General features: G+C 37.7%; 2 protein-coding genes across 3 annotated transcripts; both read left to right on the top strand.

The window, feature by feature from the left end:
- The first annotated feature begins 362 nt into the window (after positions 1–362).
- Positions 363–9,988, top strand: LOC132761853 (CD59 glycoprotein-like). Of its 2 annotated transcripts, none has more exons than XM_067462714.1 (4): positions 363–1,010; positions 6,652–6,742; positions 8,133–8,228; positions 9,136–9,988. In XM_067462714.1, exons 1-4 carry the CDS (start codon positions 1,005–1,007, stop codon positions 9,276–9,278), a joined length of 336 nt encoding a protein of 111 aa, XP_067318815.1. In that variant the 5' UTR covers positions 363–1,004; the 3' UTR covers positions 9,279–9,988. The 2 variants fall into 2 exon arrangements, with proteins under 2 accessions (XP_067318815.1, XP_067318816.1); XM_067462715.1 differs by lacking the exon at positions 363–1,010 and adding an exon at positions 4,965–5,060.
- A 3,194-nt stretch (positions 9,989–13,182) lies between these two features.
- LOC132761854 (guanylyl cyclase-activating protein 2-like) lies at positions 13,183–17,887 on the top strand. Its single transcript, XM_060754909.2, has 4 exons — positions 13,183–13,564; positions 13,752–13,901; positions 14,615–14,723; positions 17,464–17,887. Exons 1-4 carry the CDS (start codon positions 13,370–13,372, stop codon positions 17,583–17,585), a joined length of 576 nt encoding a protein of 191 aa, XP_060610892.2. The 5' UTR covers positions 13,183–13,369; the 3' UTR covers positions 17,586–17,887.
- Positions 17,888–18,612: the final 725 nt, after the last annotated feature.

Below are 18,612 nucleotides of genomic sequence, written 5' to 3'. Positions count from 1 at the left end.
TTTCCATATAATTTTTCCTTTCTTCTTTGTTATTTTCTTCTTCTACAAGTTTCTTATATATTTTAGATATTAGTTTATTTTCTGTTTGCATTATTTTGTCCCAAAAGCCTTTTCCTTCTTCAACCTTTTTCTTTGTCTTTCTTAAAGTGTTCTTTGGTTTGTGCGTATTGGAACCAGGAGATTCTGTCATTTATACTTTTTAATTCTTCTTGGGTTTTCATCTTAAATTCTCCTCTTTCTTTTCTTATTATATCTTTATATTTGGGCCAATCAAACCATCCCTTTATTCTTCTTTGCGATGCTTCCAGGGGCGAAAGCCACATTGGCATTTTTTTATAGAATTTATTTTTGTGTTTATTCCAAATTTTTATTAGGAAAGACCAAATAAAATGATTTCCAATTTTTTTTCTAATTTTTCCTTCTCATATCCAACATATGCGTGCCATCCTAGTCTTAGCCCTTCTCCTTCTAAGTTTAAGATTTTTTGCTTCTCTAATTTAGTTCAATCTCTTATCCAGATCAGCGCACAGGCATCATGATATGACTTAATATCTGGGGTTGCCAGGCCTCTTTTACTTTTTCCTTCTATCATATTTTTGTAGTTTATCCTTGTTTTTTTTTGGTTTGGTTTTTTTTTTGCCAAATGAACCTCATTATGTCTTTTTTCCAATCGTTTAACATTTTTTGGTTTCTGATTATTGGTAAGTTTTGGAATAAAAATACCAATTTTGGGAGTATTGACATTTTTATGGTTGCTATTCTTCCCCGTAGAGATAGTTTCATATTTCCCCAGTTCTGACACCTATTCAGACTTCCCACTCCTTCCCTTGATTTGGTGAAAAAGCTGCAGGCTAGAATCTGTGCCAGGATTGGCTGGGGGTTCCCTTGAAGTCACAGCCTTCAGAAGGAGATTGCCATGGTGGGAAGATTGGCAGCCAGAGATTGGTCTGTTGAAGGAACCAATCTGTTGCAGAGACGTCCCATGAGGAAATAATGGTGAAGATATGCTGGTAAGTCATTGATGAATTCAACTGTTCTGTTTTGCGTGAGACAAATGTGCCAGACCCAAAAAACAAAAATTGTGATTTTAGACAATCAAGGACTTGGCTGCTGTCATAGGAAGTTAAATTGGGTCATGGAGACATGTTTGCCTTCAAGCTACATTTTGATACATATGTTAGAAACAGTTTATACACTTCATATAAGGAATTGACACAGTACACAGTATATAAAAGATACAAGTTATACAAAAATCAAGAAATTGATACATTTTATTGAAGGGTTAGAATTGATAAGAGTTTGTAGGGTACAGCTGCTGCTAGGTCCATTTCAGAACCTCTAGCATTCTGGAATTTTGCAACTTTGGACTTTCGAAAAAGGTTTTTAATAAAAAGGGAAAAAATATGCTTGCTTGATCTCTCTTGATGAACTATAAATATTTTGGGGGGTTGATACCATGACTTGATAACAATTCCTCCCTTTCTCCAGTAAAATTTCTAATCAAAAAGCAGAATCACTACCTGAGAGGACTGGAATTTGATGTTTTCCCTTGCCCTGTAGATCCAAAAGCATTATCAGGAAATGAAGCTATGGTGCTTGGTTGAAAGAAAGAAAAAGGTATTGTGTGATGGCATATAGAGTAGTAGTACTAAAGAAGGACAGAAGTATTCTGCTTCCTAAAAAACTAAGTATTTTAATTTTACAGGTCCATATGGGATGCTTAGTTGTGTTCAGTCATGAGGGACTCAAAATAACTGCTCAGTCTTATACATGTTTATTTAGAGGGAAAGTCAAATGAACTTGCTCCATTTGTAAATGGGTTTGGGTTTGCACCCTAAGCTAATTATCTTGGGGAATCAGGGAAGGAATACAAGTGAGGGAAGAAGAGGATTCACTTCTCTAACAATACCTCAGAATCAAAATACTTTTCAGGACAGTTTTCCAGTTTATAATACAAATACAACAGAGTGTCCATTCTTAAAGACTCAATCACCTAGCAATGTGGGTCTCAAGTATCATAACAATAAAGAATGACCTTAGTATCAATTATGATTTACCAAAGCTTTGTTTTAAGGATACAAAAATGATAGTAAACCATTGGATTTAGGCAGTGTTTCCCAACTTTTAAATATTTAACCTGACAAAGTACTTTACAGAGTTAATGCTTCAGAAACAAAATTCTGTGAAAAAGTGGATAATAGGGAAGGTAAACATTGAGTCATAATTCAAACTCTTTTGGGAGGGAACACGCTAACAGAATTGTTTATTCTTCCAAATGTGTTTTTCCTATTTCAGCCCATCTTGATGCACCCAATAAACCATAGTTTTGTCAAGTCTGAGAAAGTAGTATGTTTATTTTCAGTAGGAAAAATATAGGGCCAATATGCTACATCAATGACTTACATAAGAATACATACTTCCCTGACAATAGGCAAGAAGACGGCATATCTACATGGCTGAAATAAAGTGGATTCACAACTCAGCTAGGAGTCACAGTGGCACAGTGAGTTAAACCCTTGTGCTGGCTGACCTGCTGGCCTGAAGGTCAGTGGTTTTAATCCATGAAATGGGGTGAGATCCCATCTGTCAGCTCCAGCTTCCCACATGGAGACATGAGAGAAGGCTCTCACATGATGGTAAAAGATGGCGTCCCCTGATCAAAGTCCCTGCAGATGGCCAATTCTCTCACACCAGAAGTGACTTGCAGTTTCTCAAGTCACTTCTGACACACACACAAACACTCAGCTATAGGGAGCCCAGATAATCTGAGCTTTATTGGAAGCAGAAGCACTGAATCCATCCATTAATGCAAGTCAATTGAATGTACGGTATTTTGGAGGTGTGGACACAACTGAATCCGGTTAGATCTGGCCTGATCGACTGTTCACACCTTCAGTGGAGTCACCAAATAACAGCTGCTATCACAGATTTTTTGGGGTGCGGAGTTTTGGGGTGCGGTGTCATCTGTACACAGATGATGTCCAACTCTATCACTCCTTTCCACCTGCTACTAAGGAGGCCGTTCAAGTCCTGAACGGCCGCTTGGCCGCTGTAACGGACTGGATGAGGGACAACAGATTGAAACTAAATCCAGACAAGACAGAGGTACTCCTGGTAAGTCGTAAGGCCGAACAGGGTATAGGGTTACAGCCTGTGCTGGACGGGGTCACACTCCCCCTAAAGGCGCAGGTTCACAGTCTGGGAGTTCTCCTAGACTCATCGCTGAGCCTGGAGCCCCAGGTCTCGGAGGTGGTCAGGGGAGCTTTTGCACAACTAAAACTTGTGTGCCAGCTGTGCCTGTACCTTGGGAAGTCTGACTTGGCCATGGTGGTCCATGCTTTGGTTACATCCTGTTTAGATTACTGCAACGCTCTCTACGTGGGGTTGCCTCTGAAGACTGCCCGGAAGCTGCAGCTAGTCCCAATGCTCGGCAGCCAGACTACTAATGGGTGCTGGGTACAGGGAGCACACCACTCCGCAGTTACACCAGCTCCACTGGCTGCCAATTAGCTTCCGAGAACAATTCAAAGTGCTGGTGTTAACCTATAAAGCCCTAAACAACTCCGGCACTGTTTACCTCTCTGAACGTGTTCTCCCCTATGAACCATCAAGATTATTAAGATCATCTGGAGAGGCCCTGCTCTCGGTCCCACTGGCCTCACAAGCGCGTCTGGTGGGGACGAGGGACAGGGCCTTCTCGGTGGTGGCCCCATGACTCTGGAACTCTCTCCCACCGGAGATCAGAACCGCCCCTTCTCTCCTGACATTTAGATATGGATGGAAGATGATGTATAATTGATTTTAGTATGACAACTGACCACTGTAGTTTTTGAATATATTTCTTGTTTTAATGTGTTATTGTAATATGAACTATGATGTTTTACCGATTGTATGTGTTTTTATGGCTGGAAACCGGTCTGAGTCCCTCAAAAGAGGCGAGAAGGTCGGTATATAAAACTTTGAAATAAATAAATAATTTAAAAAAAAACGAACAACAATTGAATCTTCTTTTGAAGCATTGCTGGCATGAATAGGGTGAAATGAAATATATTGCTAAATTTGTTTGGAAGTGATGCCCTTAGCTCAAAAAGCATTTCCTTGTGTGGGATTTAGCAGCAAGGACATTTCCAACTGTCAACACTTTGGATTTAGATAAGAAGCAGACTGATGACAAATCATATGCAAATACATAGGGTGTATTAAAATGTGGTTCTGGTTAAAAGTCTGTGCAAACATTATATAGCCACATGACTAGCTAGAAAGGGTGCAGGGTTTGAGACAGAAGGAGCAAATGTATTTCAACTGCAGGAAAATAATGTTTCCAACTACCCATGGAGGGAGATCTTGAGAAAACCTATGTCTTAGGGCTGAGCCCTAAGCAACACTACTCATTTAAAGACCATGGACTGTCCCAGGCTAGGGGATGGGGCCTAAGTCAACTAGAGGCTGGATAAACAAGGGAAGTCCTGAAACGTTTCACCAGCACAAAGCAGGATTCTCCCACATTACAATATCTCTCAACTTCATGCCCTATCTAAAATATTAAATTGTGGGAAGGCTGCTATAGAGAGGGCTATGTGTATTTTTTGAACAATACTAAGTTTGAATAATAATAATAAGTTTTATCTTTATCCCGCCTCCTCTCCCGGAAAGGGACTCAGGGCGGCTTACAGCAAGTAACAGTTTAAACAATACAAAAAACAATAGTACATAGGTCAAATTAACATAACTTAAAATAGAACAATTGCAATTACTGAAAACATATAAGAACATAACACATCATCAACATCAAAAATAGCTGCTCTTGCTGGAATAAAAGCAACAAACTTTTTAAAACCATTGATCTTACTAAACAAAGTTGGCACTCACCTTTTATAAATAAAAGATTAACACGTTTTCCATCTGCTGTTATTACATAGTTCAATAAAAGGGATTAGGTAATTATCCGCCTTTGGTCAATAAACTTGCCCTTCTTGGCTATATAAAATCTTCTGGCCAGGCAGAGCAAGGAAGGTGTGGATCGGGTCTTCAACCAGCAAGTCTGGCAAGGAGTTACACTGGCAAGTGGCTTTTGCTTTGCTTTTTCTTCTTCACTGCTGTCTAAGCCTTGCTTTATACATCCTCTGTTATAACTGTTTTCCCCATCTTTGGAGAGAACCAGAAAGTAAGTGGGCTATCGGGATGAAAACAAGTGAGTTGGGCATATAGAACTTGGGATTAATTGCTACAATGCAATGTCTTAAAAATAACCCAACAGAGTGCAGCTCTTTAGAGAAAATCGGGAGATTCAGAAAGAACTACATAGTACTCAGGTGTAGCCATATTACTTGGAGAAGTAGGACTGAGTCTAAATTTTAGAAAACAATTACATCCCTATTAATGGTATAAAATAGTATAAAAGGGCAAGGTAGCAGGGAACAAAACTGGCTTGAACAGATAAGGCTGAGGACTGCAACTAGGGATGGTTCTACACTGAAGAATTAATGGAGTTTGACATTTATTTATTTATTATATTTATATCCCACCTTTTTTGACCCCAAAGGGGACTCAAGGTGGCTTACATCACTTTAACTATCTTGGTTAAATACGATGGAATCCTGGAGGTTATAGTTTGGTGAAACACCAGCACTCTTTAGAAGAGGAGGTTACAAATGTTGACAATCTACATCTCCCATGATTTCTTAGCATTGGCATTTAAAGTACTGTCAAACTGCATTAATTCTACAGTCTACCTGCAAATATGTTCCTGTTTCAAGATAGTGATGGGGCAAGTTACAGCATCTCAATTAGTAGCACCAGCACAGTTAGGAGGCTAGAAAAGCAAAAGATGTCAGGACAGTAGGAAGATCTACAGAGGTCGTAATTCACTGGTCAACATGAATGTGTGAATACTAATAGTACAGTAGGTCCTCTGTTCCAAAGTATATTTCAGTGGAGCTTATTTGCTAGTCAGTATGTCCAAAATCTCAGTCTTAGCTAGTGTTGTGATAGCAAAGACTTTGATCTCCCATCTATTTTATTTCTTTCTCGCCCCACCACTTACTCCATCACCTTTTGCCTTTTCTGTGGCCACTTACAGTGGTGCAATTAGGTAACATTAGAATCTAGAATTGATGACTTCATGCTTCCCTCTTTCTTATGGAAATAACAATACGCATGACTTCCTTTAATTCAGAATAGTTTGTGCAATTTCTGTAGCGCATTCTCTAATATATATTTTATACAGCATGTCATTATGGGAATATTGTACCAAATTAGGCAACTGGATTTTAAATATGCAGAATTGGAATAGTGCTAAATAGTCCTGTGATAGAGTTCACCAGAACTTATATTGGTAATATCTGAACTTTGTCATTTGTGCAATTTTGTCTCATTCTCCTAACCATCAGGAAAGATAAGTGTGAGACAGATCAAAGTTTTCCTTGGGATTCCTCCAAACCTTAAACTCTTAAACTCTTTCTTTCTACTACTTCTAAGAGCTTGTCAACTGTTGGGTGCACACAGTATTTTCAAGCCTTTGTTATTTAGCAATGAGATTAGAAACTGACACTTAGAATACAAAAACTTTTGCTTGGTTCTGATTTCATGCTCATAGAAATCAATCTTGTTTCAGAACATCCAGTTCAAAATCCAAATTTGTTGACTTTACAGGTTAATAAGAAAACACTGTCTGAAAAGATGAAGTCTTTTTTCATCTCTGCTTTGCTCATTGCCTTTGTTCTGGTATTGTTCTGCCAGTCTGGTAAGTATTTGAGTGCTTCAATAAAACCTTGCAAAGCTCTAGGAAAAGACCAAGCAGAGAAACAGAGAGAATGGGGCATCTCATTTCTGAGGGATGGCTCAGCAGAGCATGTTCTGGGTTGGTGAAGATTTGGATCGTAAAGTTTTTCTCTCCCACTACTAAGAAAATGGCAAAGTAGTAGATTGACCCTACTCCGTGAAGAAGATAGTCTACAGGAGTGAAGTAGGCTCTTCTTCAGCGCAGACAATCAAAATCTGCTTTGGGGAGAACAGGACTAGAATAACAAAACTAATTTTGAGAAATTTGTAATATAAACAGAAGTTTCAGCCCTGTTCTATACCAAAAGTTATATTTTCAAGCAGTACCTTTTGGGCCAGCAAGCACACTCAGTGTTGACTACTTTGAGAACAATATGAGCAGGATTTATTTTGGTCAGAGTTTCCAAATTAGTCTGACCACCTTTCTTAAATGGATCTTCCTATATTCTGTTGTACCTTCTGTAAGTGCTAAGTGGATTGTTCCCTATTAAGGGGACTTTCATATGGAGTGTACATACTGGAGTTTGTATATCTAGGATCAGTCCAATACCAAACTATTAATCTGAGATATTCTCTCATTAAAGAACTTCAATCAAGAGGTTTTGCAGTGGACCTCTGGACATTATTATTATTATTATTATTATTATTATTATTATTATTATTTCTTACCCACCTCTTCCCACGGCCTGAGGTGGGCTACATTTCCAAAACACATAATCAAAACACATCATCATTTAAAAACACTCAGTAGAACACACATATTAAAACAGATTTCCACAAAATACATATCAAAATACACAAAACGAAAGTTAGGCATAGAGTGGAAGTTTAAAATTCATCATTAAAACTATCTGGGTAGACCTGCCGGAAGAGATAGATCCATTTGCATAGTACCATGAGAGCTGTCTTTTCACAGCAATTGTTCTCAGACATGGTGAATAAAGGACTTTTATGAGTGGGAGGTAATTACAATGTGTTCCTGGGACTTCACACATCTCAGTTGCAGTAGAATTAAGCTGCCCCTTTATCCAAAGGCTTCCACAACCTTATGTTATCATAAGAAATTCCTTGCACTGCCAGTTTTTTGTCATCTTGACTTTTAAGCTGGATGGGAAGGAAAAGGCATAAGTACACTGCACACCAAGTAACTAAGCTGCTAATGTTTTAGTTTAACGGATTTTTGTAAAAAAAGTTTTGTATCAAATTAGTAACTTAATATCCCACTCTGGTTCTCACTTTGGGAGAAAGGCGGCATAAAAAACATAACAAATAAATACACGTGAGTCTCTTTGTGTCCTGTCCCAGAAGAAATGTAGGATGTAAATAAAATACATCTTTTTCATTTTGTTTAGGAAGTGCTGTGAAATGTTATAAATGTGCTCGTGGTCCATGCAAAAAGACTGTGACATGCCCAGCTGGGAAAGATGCCTGCATTGCGGTAAATCTTGGTAAGTATTCCACCTTTTATTACTCCTGCTTTCCTTGTGATATCCCATAGCCCACTATTCTTGACAGGAAGGGAGTGTATGCATAGATATACAGGAAGTCCCCAAGCTACAAACATTCAACTTACAAACAACTCTTGGTTAAGAATGGGGCTGAGATGAGAGGAAGTGAAAGAAATCTATCCCTTGGAAGGCAAAATTCACTACTGGAAGAGTTATCATGGGGCAATGAAGCTTCCACTGAAAGCTTCCACTGAAGCTTTATCACCAATCCATGTTTCCACAACAAGCCACATTTTTCAAAATCCAATTATCACAAGGACATAAAGAATGGTGAAATCTTCTGAATAGGAGCACAGACAGAAAAACAAACTCCTGAGGGGTACTGACCCTTCCCCATGCTGTCCAACACTATATATATATACATATATGTGTGTGTGTGTGTGTGTCTGGAGTTACACTTACAAAATGTACCTTTTCTGACTTACATACAAACTCAACTTAAGAACAAACCTACAGAACTAATCTTGTTCGTAACTTGGGGACTGCTTGTATCTATTACAGATATCTATTTACTTCACCAAAGAGACAGTCTTTAATTGGCTGGTTGAACCAGTGTGGTAGTGGTTTGAGAGTTAGATTATGACTCCGGAGATTAGGGTTTGATTCTCTTCTTGGCCGTGAAAACACATTGCATGATAGGTTCTCCTTAGGGTTGCCATAAGCTAAAAACAGCAACAACAGTTCTCAGTAAAAACACACAATAGAAAAACAAAATCTTATTTAAAATGTCTTTTTATGAAGGGTCCAACAGATATTTTAACCTCTTTCCCCTCCTCCTTCATTTTCTATCTTTTTTTTTTTTTTACAGAAACACAAATTAACATACCATCTCTTTTTTCTTTTTAAGGTACAAAAAATGTCTTTGACTGCTGGAAGTACTCTGAATGCAATCTAGACAAGGTTGGGGCTTACTACAAGTCCCAAAGCTTTGGATTCAGATGTTGTACAGGATACCTGTGTAATGCTAAAGCATATACAAACAGTGGCTAAGAAGTCTCATCATAGCTTCTTTGTAGACAGTGGTCCAGACGCTCACCTTCTAAAATCAAATAGAAAATATAAATTTATTTCTTTTAAAAATGTACTTAATACTCATTAAGAGATTGCCCTTCAACTTGTTGTGCTGGTAGGAAAATCTCTACTTCTTTGCAACTTCTTTCCAACTTGGCAACATTTTGTCTTAACAATACTTCCAAAGAGGATTGGCTAGAGATTATATTATATTATGACACTGCAATTCTTTTAAAAGCATGCTTCATATAAACATCATATATTATTGCCATGCATAGCCATTGGCCATAAGTAAGATGATGTCCTTCAGGGTTTAGTCTATTGTCTAGTTTGCTTTTTTATGTATTCCAAGATCAGAAGCCCAAACATCCCTTTAGGATCTTGGTTCATCCTGTCTTCAGATTGTGTGTCTAGTGTTTACACTAATCTCAGTTGTATCTCTGCTTTCTTCAGTGCCTCCCTTGTGTCCTCACATTTGATACAGATATTATGTATAAAGAACAATGTCTAGTAATGTACTAGTTATGTGAAGCTTTAATTGGTAAGGTATCTCTAAATGCTAGACAATTGCTTCCTTAATTAAACTCTGTATGAGAATGGAATCATATAATTATTGTTTTTTGCTTATGCATAACATAAAATAAAACCTTGCAAACATGTTTTATTTTCCAAGTCTTTCTTTCACAAAGTTATCCTAAGCTTTGCAGTGTTACAGCTGGGGGGAAAGTGCCATTGACATATCTCAGCAATTAAAAAAACTGTGCTAATTTTACTCAAAACCACCATATTGTATCGGCCAGTTTCTACAAATGACATAATCCAGAATTCATAACAGAAACACAGTTAAACTGCACCAGTGTTATGCTCAATGCTTTTTGCATTGAGCATAACACTGGAGATATTTATTGCAAAGAAATGGTCTTTGATCATGACAGTTTTGATTTTTCTCTTGGGAACTGAAAGAAGTGCACTAGATGGAAGGAGGAGTATTCAGAAATGGTGGTATTCACTGGTCATTGAGTCTGCAACACTGGTGGCACTACTGAATTAGGAACTCTGGCAGCCGATGACTAGTATGTTTGTGGAACAGTAAGTCAATTCCAGATATTAAAAGAGAGATCCAAGCTACTGAATCCTATCCCTATATTCCCTCAAAGGTTCATATCTTGGATAATTTCCAGAGCAAACTAATAAGCTCTCTGACCTGGGAGTTATGACTCCACTGATTTATAATGGAAAGATGCCCATAAGTAATGCTAGGATAATTGCATTGATGTACTGTATTTTAACATTTCTAAATGCATGTTGGCAAAGGAATTATTGTTACATATGATCAGTGTATCATTGTTTGTCATTGTACATTATAGATTCCATTAAGATGAAAAATCCAACCTGACTCAAGATTAAGCTGTTGATTTTAGACCAGGCATGGGGAAACTTTGGCCCTCCAGGTGTTTTGGACTTCAACTCTCTGAAGTCTCAGGCAGCTAGCTGGCTGTTAGGAATTGTGGGAGTTGAAGTCCAAAACCCCTGGAGGGCCAAAGCTTGTCCATGCCTGTTTTAGTCCCAGAAAAGCGAAGGAGAGATTGGTCAGAAACATGTACAGTATAGCATTTACGGATGTAAAACTTAGGGTTATGGAACTGTTTCACATTACTGCCCCTAAATAGCCTCCAGTTTATGAGCTACATAGGGACCATGAAAATCTCCCAAGCTCCAATTGCTGGGAAGCAGCCACTGTGAGCAAGAGCTCTATATCCCTTTCAACAAGGAAGCAGTTGGCTGACAATCCCACCCGGGAGTGTAATGGAGAATCTCTGCAGGGCTCCAGTTTTTGCCTGTTGCATGAGAGACTGCTCATGGAATGGGGTGGAAGTTCAAGTTGAACCATCCCAAACATACTTTTGAAATCTGGTAAAAATCCATGTAGCTGTTTTCATCTGATATAGTAATCAGCTGACATAAATTTAATTTTTTAAAAAATAGACAGTATTGAGGGAGAGGGAGTACAGCAGGCTATATTTAGAGGAAGGTGATGGCAAACCATATCTGCGTGTTTCTTGTTAAAGAAAAGTTTTGAATATTTATTCTCCATTAAATGAATGCAGTCGCTGTTAAATTGACAAGTGACTTGGTGCCATTATACAGCTACATTAGATAGTACATTAAGAAGAATGAGATTTCATGTGCAGCAAAGAATCACACATTGTTAGCTATTTAATCTTATTGTACTGATGCTTCCAGAAAAGTGGAGAGGCACACGCGGGATGTTCTTCCTCAGATGACAAAGTAAACTGGTAGGACTTAAATTCTGTTTGCTTTAGTTCAGGATAATGAGGGCATCACATTTGCTCTTGGCTTTATACAGAAAAATAACTTTTCAGCTCTTTGACTTAAATACAAGAGTTTAGAAAGGTCATGAGTGCCTGATTTCTGTAGGAAAGAATAGAACTGAACTAAAAAACATACAGTGATCCCTTCCATGTAAACCTATATGTTCTGTGCCAAAGTCAAATTTCAGGTATGTCAAGTGGGGGGAGATTTTAAGCAGGAAAACACGTAAAGAAAAGTGGAGCTTGTCCACTGTTCTGATCTAGATTGAATTTGTTCACTTTTTAAACTGGTTGCTTATGAAACAAATATCTTGCTTTGTCCATAAGTACATACACCTTTGAAAGATACACTAGAATCTTGAGAGTGAACTTTCTATATTGTTGAAGGCTTTCATGGCCGGAATCACTGGGTTGTTGTAGGTTTTCCGGGCCATATAGCCCGGAAAACCTACAACAACCCAGTGAACTCTCTCATCCAAAAATGTACCATAAAGCGGAATTTATAGCATGAATATGCACTCAAAGTTTGTATGAGTCCAGGCATGTGTTTTCAGAGCACTCCTGGCCATTCCTCAGCATTACATGTTGTTAGGGCCCAATAAAAATGTCTGATGGGTGTATGACAAAACATTTATCATCATTTTTCAAAGACTGCACTCTAGTGGTCATTATTTTTAAGTTCTTATTCACTTTACTTTTGTGTTTGTGTGCCTCTTGATGGACAACAGACAATATTTATAAGGCATCAGTTGACTTGTAATACAGTTGGCCCTCCATATTTGCAGGTTTGACTTTTGATTATTTGTGAATTTGATTAAAATGCGTTCTCTAGGAATCTCTAGGTCCTTCAGTGAGACTCTATGGCCAAGCTCTAATGGAAGTTCATGATAGAGTCATCCTGGAGGAGCTAGAGATTCCTAGAGGGAATAAGTCCCTAGCAATCTCTGGGTCCTCCTGTGTGATTCTATGATCAACTTCTGTCAGAAGTCAGTCTGGAGGACCTACACAGATGTTCTCTCAGAAAAAAGCCCCCAATCTTTTTTTTTTTTTAAAAAAAACACAGTTGTTCTACTTTTGCATGGGGCCTATATGTCTAAATCCAATCAATGTGGAGAGTCAACTGCTTTGTGCAGGAATCCTACACTGCAAAAAGTGAAGTGATGTAGTCAAGTAGACCTATCCCATTTACAGAAGCAGGATGCCAGAGTGGTCAAATTGCTGCCTAGTTCAACATTTGTATAGGGAGACATGTCTGTGGTCTGGTTGGCAATCTAAGATGTGTATGTGATTTGGCAAAATAATTATATTTTGGCACCTGGTGCCTATGTTATTGGGATGGTAAAATCTACTTCAGGTATAGTATTCTGGTGGACCAATCCAAGGTGCTGAACATGTTTGGGGCCTAGGGTTCAGCATCCTGAGTAGTTTTTTTTTAATCAAACTAAAATTTAGATTCATCACATCATCAGCATGGATCCACCAGCAACAACTAAACCACTATTAAAATTCAGGAAACATACTTGTTACGCAACCTGTTCTTCAAAGATAAAATATATTTGAAGTATTATGTAACACACAATGAAACACGATGAGAAAGGCATTATGTTTGGATTAGAAGAGCAACCCATTATTCTGGCTTAAAGCTCTTTGCTGAAGAACATCAACAGATGTCACTTATGTTCTCAGAGAGGAATATAAACATTTGGAAACCTCTTAAGGGCTTGCACTTCTTACAAAATGGGACAATACCACACTTGTAACATGAAAGGAATTGAAGTGGCAGAACTACAGGATTTGTACAAGAAGTTTGTTGTAGAATGTCCCAGTGGTGGTCTTTATCTGCATGAATTCAAGCAGTTTTTTGGCATCACCAGCCAGAGTGAGGCATCGGAATATGCTGAAAGTGCATTTAAATCCTTCGACAGGAATGGGGTGAGTATTAGTTTAAAAGAGTGTTGAATATAGGAGATTTCCTTGTGGGTGGATTTAGGTCGCTATGGTGTCTGATTTCCCAGACATACCACACAAATGCAGTGCTTCTGCTGCTCTTTTGGGCTATTTATATTTTGGTATGCTTCCTAATAAAAGTTTTGGAATTATTTCTCTTTTAACATTTCAGGATAATAAGATAGACTTTTTGGAATATGTAGCAGTTTTAAATCTAGTTCTAAGAGGCAAACTTGAGCACAAACTGAAATGGTTATTTAAAGTGTATGATACAGATGGAAATGGCTTTCTTGACAAGCATGAACTACAGAAAATGCTCAAGGTAATTTTTTTGTATTTAATGTTTTAAATTTAAGATAATTTTGAGTTTTGTTGTTGTTGTTGAACAGGAGAGTCAAAGTAATATCTTAGGGCACACCAAGCTATGGGACTGGTTGAGCCTATTCACATGTCACTAATATCAATTGCAAAAATGGCTTTTAGATCAGATGTATAGCTGGATGAAAAACAAATAACTGTATGGCATCTAGACTAAGCTCCTTGGAGCAAAGATGTGTCCTTTCTATTTTTGTACATATAATACAAAACTGGCACTTTAAGGCTCATATATTAATATATTATAGTATTAAAATATTACTGATGTGCTGTGCTAATAATATAATATATTGTATACACATATAATATTGATAATATTATAATGTAATATAATGTAATACTACTACTAAAATTATATTTTTATATTACATGTAATATTACTAATAATATTACAGTATAGTGATATAGTATTATATAGTAATACATATTAATATTGTGCTGTGCTAATAATATAATATATTGTATACACATATAATATTAATAATATAATACTAACAATAATATAATACTAACAATAATACAGTATAATAATTGTATATTTCATATTACATGTAATATTACTAATAATATTACAGTATACTGGTGTAGTACAATATAGGAATGTATATTGTGCTATGCTAATAATATAATAGTGTCTACATTAAATATATATTTTTTCAGAGTGTCTATAATGTCAAACAAGGATGGACAAGAAACACAGATACTCAGCTGTCATCCCCAGAAGATGTATGTGACAAGATATTTCAGCTAATGGATGAAAACAAAGATGGTAAATATATTATTTATATTTTCCACTTTTCAAAATTGTATTTGTATCTCTGTTTAGCAATGTATTTTTCCTAGGTATACAACATAAACCATGCTGGGGAAAGTGGGACGGAAATGTCATGCTCAGTTCTAATTTCAGTCTTACTGCCATGATTATCAACAGTCAAGGTTGTTTCTCTTCCAACCACCTGTAGTCTAAGCTATACACCTTAATTAAGGCAGAACTGGCTTTTACGTGTAGATGGTTGCCAGCAGATGGAAAAAGATATAAACTCCACTTACATAATTTCCAACAGACCTCATAACCTCTGAGGATGCCTGCCATAGATGTGAGTGAAATGTCAGGAGAGAATACTTCTGGAACATGGCCATACAGCCAGAAAAACTCACAGCAACCTAGTGATTCTGGCCATGAAAGTCTTCGACAACACAAGATATAATGAATTTGCCTTTCCATTTTGGGGGGTATTTTGGTGTTAAACAATTTCAGGTACACTTCCAACCTACTTTAAAAGATAAATTCCCATTCTTGAAGACTTCTTGTAGAGAAGAGCCGCAATTCACCTTTTGGGAAGAGGGTAAAAAAAGGGTGATCAAGCAAGTCTGGAAGAATCATGGAGGCCCTGGGATGTCATTTGCTTTCTGAGGACCATACATTGCCCATTAATGTCTAGCAAACTGGCATCACCATCACAAACACAGGTGAAAATAGTTCAATTTTAAATATATATTTTGTATGCTGAAGGTCACAAATTACACCTTTGACATCTACTTCCCTGGCAAGTCTAATAAAGGATCTTACTGGAAATGCCAGAAAGCCACTGCCAATCACTATTTTCAGTGATTGGATTTAAAGCAAGGCCACGTCCTATGTTCCCAAACTACAGTAGAGTCTTGCTTATCCAACCTTCGCTCACCCAACGTTCTGTATTATTCAACGCAGTCTGCCTCCTGCCTGGAACCACAGGTGTTTCAATACATTGCTATGTTTTGGTGCTAAATTCATAAATACAGTAATTACTACATAATGTTACCATATATTGAACTGCTTTTTCTATCAATTTGTTGTAAAACATGATGTTTTGGTGCTTAATTTGTAAAATCATTTGACGTTTTATAGGCTTTTCCTTAATCCCTCCTTATTATCCAACATTTTTGCTTCTCCAACATTCTGCCCGTTTATGTTGGATAAGCGAGACTCTACTGTATGTGTTCTACAATGGCTTGTGAAAGAGCTTGTACGACTACATATTAAAATAGTTTGTTACCATTTGTAACTCTTCATTCTAATAGACTTATAAAGTGCTAGACATGCAGCCCCAGCCCATTTTCCCCCTACAAACAATAGAAATTTTGCACTGGCGGAAGGACATTAGTGGATACAGCCTGCTGCTTCCTAAAAAATCTATGATTGTTTTGTTTTTATACTGCTAGGCACAATGCAATGAGTTCTGTGGATGTTCATGGATGCCTGCTTCCATTCATGCAAGCCTGGAAAATAACAGCTCAACCTTACATGTTTATTCAGAAGAAAGCCCTCAATATTCAGCGGGGCTTTCCCTTATAAAGATGTTCTGGATCCCAGTCTACATTATTTATCTTGTGAAACTAGGAAAACATGGCCCATTGCACGGAGCAGTGTTAAGCTTCCATGAAAACATCCTAGCTAAGTAGACAATGCAACTTATCCCAATTCAATTTTTGAAAGGAAACTTTTGAGTTCCTCACTGCTGCTACAAAAATGCAACTGTCATTGGGAGGAGCATAAGGGTCAGGAGCATGTGAAAAAATGGTTTAATTTTGATATCAAGATCGTCTGGGGAGGCCCTGCTCTCGGTCCCGCCCGCATCGCAGGCGCAGTTGGCGGGGACGAGAGACAGGGCCTTCTCGGTGGTGGCCCCTCGGCTATGGAATGCCCTACCTGTGGACATCAGACAGGCCCCTTCATTGCTGGCATTCCGGAGGAAGGTCAAGACTTGGCTTTACGAACAAGCGTTTGGCTAATAATGCAATGAAATACAGTAATATGATACAATTGATCACAGGAATTGGTATAAAGGATTATGATTACGGATTCTGATTCTGATTTGTTTGCTGAGGCGTATATCTAGGATTATGATTGTTTTGACCTGATGTTTTGTATAATGTGTTTTAACTGCCTTCTTGTTGTTGTTGTGTTGACCTTTACTATGTAAACCGCCTTGAGTCGCCATTTTGGCTGAGAAAGGCGGTATAGAAGTAAAGCAAATAAATAAATAAATAAATAAATTTTGCAGTTTGTTTATAGCAACTGATAGTTCAGCTTCAGGAAATGGCAAGTTTAGCATGCCTTCCTCCTCCCAATTTCAGTGATGGGGAAAAGGAGGTAGAAAAAACAATGCTCATCTATTTCTTTGCTCTATTTCCCATGTAAAGGTCAGCACTGAGGAAAATATTGATGGAAGGAGAATGTTTATCATCTCCAAAGTCTGACAGGAAAGAGCAGTCAAAGTTTGCTTTTAATTTTGCAGTCTTCGGGCAGTTTCCTTATAGGCCTTGACTGAAAAACAAAAGTGTTATTGGTATGGGGTTCCTGGATTATAACCTAATTTTCTTGAAAGACTCTATGGCTAGTGTCTGACACTCCTGCTCTAAAGCAATCCTACCAACCTTCTCTGAGGTATACATACTGATGACCACATCCATAAATGGTTTAAGCTGTTACTAAATTCCTAACATGTAAATTTTCTCTATTTTTCCAGGAAAGCTTTCCCTGAAAGAGTTCATTGATGGAGTGCAGCAAGATGATTGGATAAGGAAGATGCTAAGTGTAGAAATAAACCCAACAAAATGGATCCTTGAACATCGGGATAAAAGGCAGTAGTAGTAAATGCAATAAGCAAACAATACTGGTTGTGGTGTGAACATGAATCATTTTTTCTGGGTGGCAATACAATCAAGTAATTAAGAGGTACTATTTCAAAGGCATTACTTTTTAAACCGGACCAAAGCATTATATTCCTTAAAATCTGTTTACATTTCTATACAGTTTGAAATTGAGAGGGGAGATAGCTTAAAATCTTACCTGTTAGAACTATCCACATATGCATGGAAATATGAAGTCTTTATTTCATTGTCTTTATTACCGCAATTGTGTTTACTGCAATGTTTCCCCCCCTTTTTAATGTCACTTTGATGATGTTGTTGTTGTTTGTTGTATATGTTTTGATTTTATTGCTGTATTATGTTTTGATTTTATTGCTGTATTATGTTGTCCGGGCTTGGCCCCATGTAAGCCGCTCTGAGTCCCCATTGGGGAGATGGTGGCGGGGTAGAAATAAAGTTTATTGTTATTATTGCAGCTTCCAAATGCAATCAAAAGGCTCCCTTATAATTCTCACAACTGTTTGGTCCATATAGCTATAACTAATAGATCTAACCTATTTCTTCACCTCCTATATAAACATGAACTGGGTTGCAGCTTCCAAATGTAATCAAACGGCTCCCTTATAATTGTCACAACTATTTGGCCCATATAGCTAAAATCGTGCCCTCGTCTTACCTCTCTGTTTCTAGCCCTTCTGTTTTCTGTGATTTACTTATACTGAGATTCCACATCAAGTTCCTTCCTTCTTGCTTTTTCTATTATACAAAGCAATCCTTCCTCATCTTCTCCTATGTTCTGGACATAGATGAGAAATAGCTGCAAACTGCCTGAGTTGCTTTATCAGCACCTATTTGGTTGGGGGCTGTAACTTGTTTGCAAAAACAGTTTTATGACTGTTGCTGGATTGCTGGTTCAGAATTTCAAGGGACCAGTATTGTTTTGGGTATAGCACTGCATGTATATGTGGTTGTTTCTATACTGTAATGCCTATTTAGCTCAAACATTTGCAAATAAACAGCTTATT

This window comes from Anolis sagrei, chromosome 1 (assembly GCF_037176765.1).
Source record: "Anolis sagrei isolate rAnoSag1 chromosome 1, rAnoSag1.mat, whole genome shotgun sequence".
NCBI lineage: Eukaryota > Metazoa > Chordata > Lepidosauria > Squamata > Dactyloidae > Anolis > Anolis sagrei.
The sequence above is the reverse complement of the archived record's forward strand: the minus strand, read 5'-3'. Positions and strand labels throughout refer to the sequence as shown.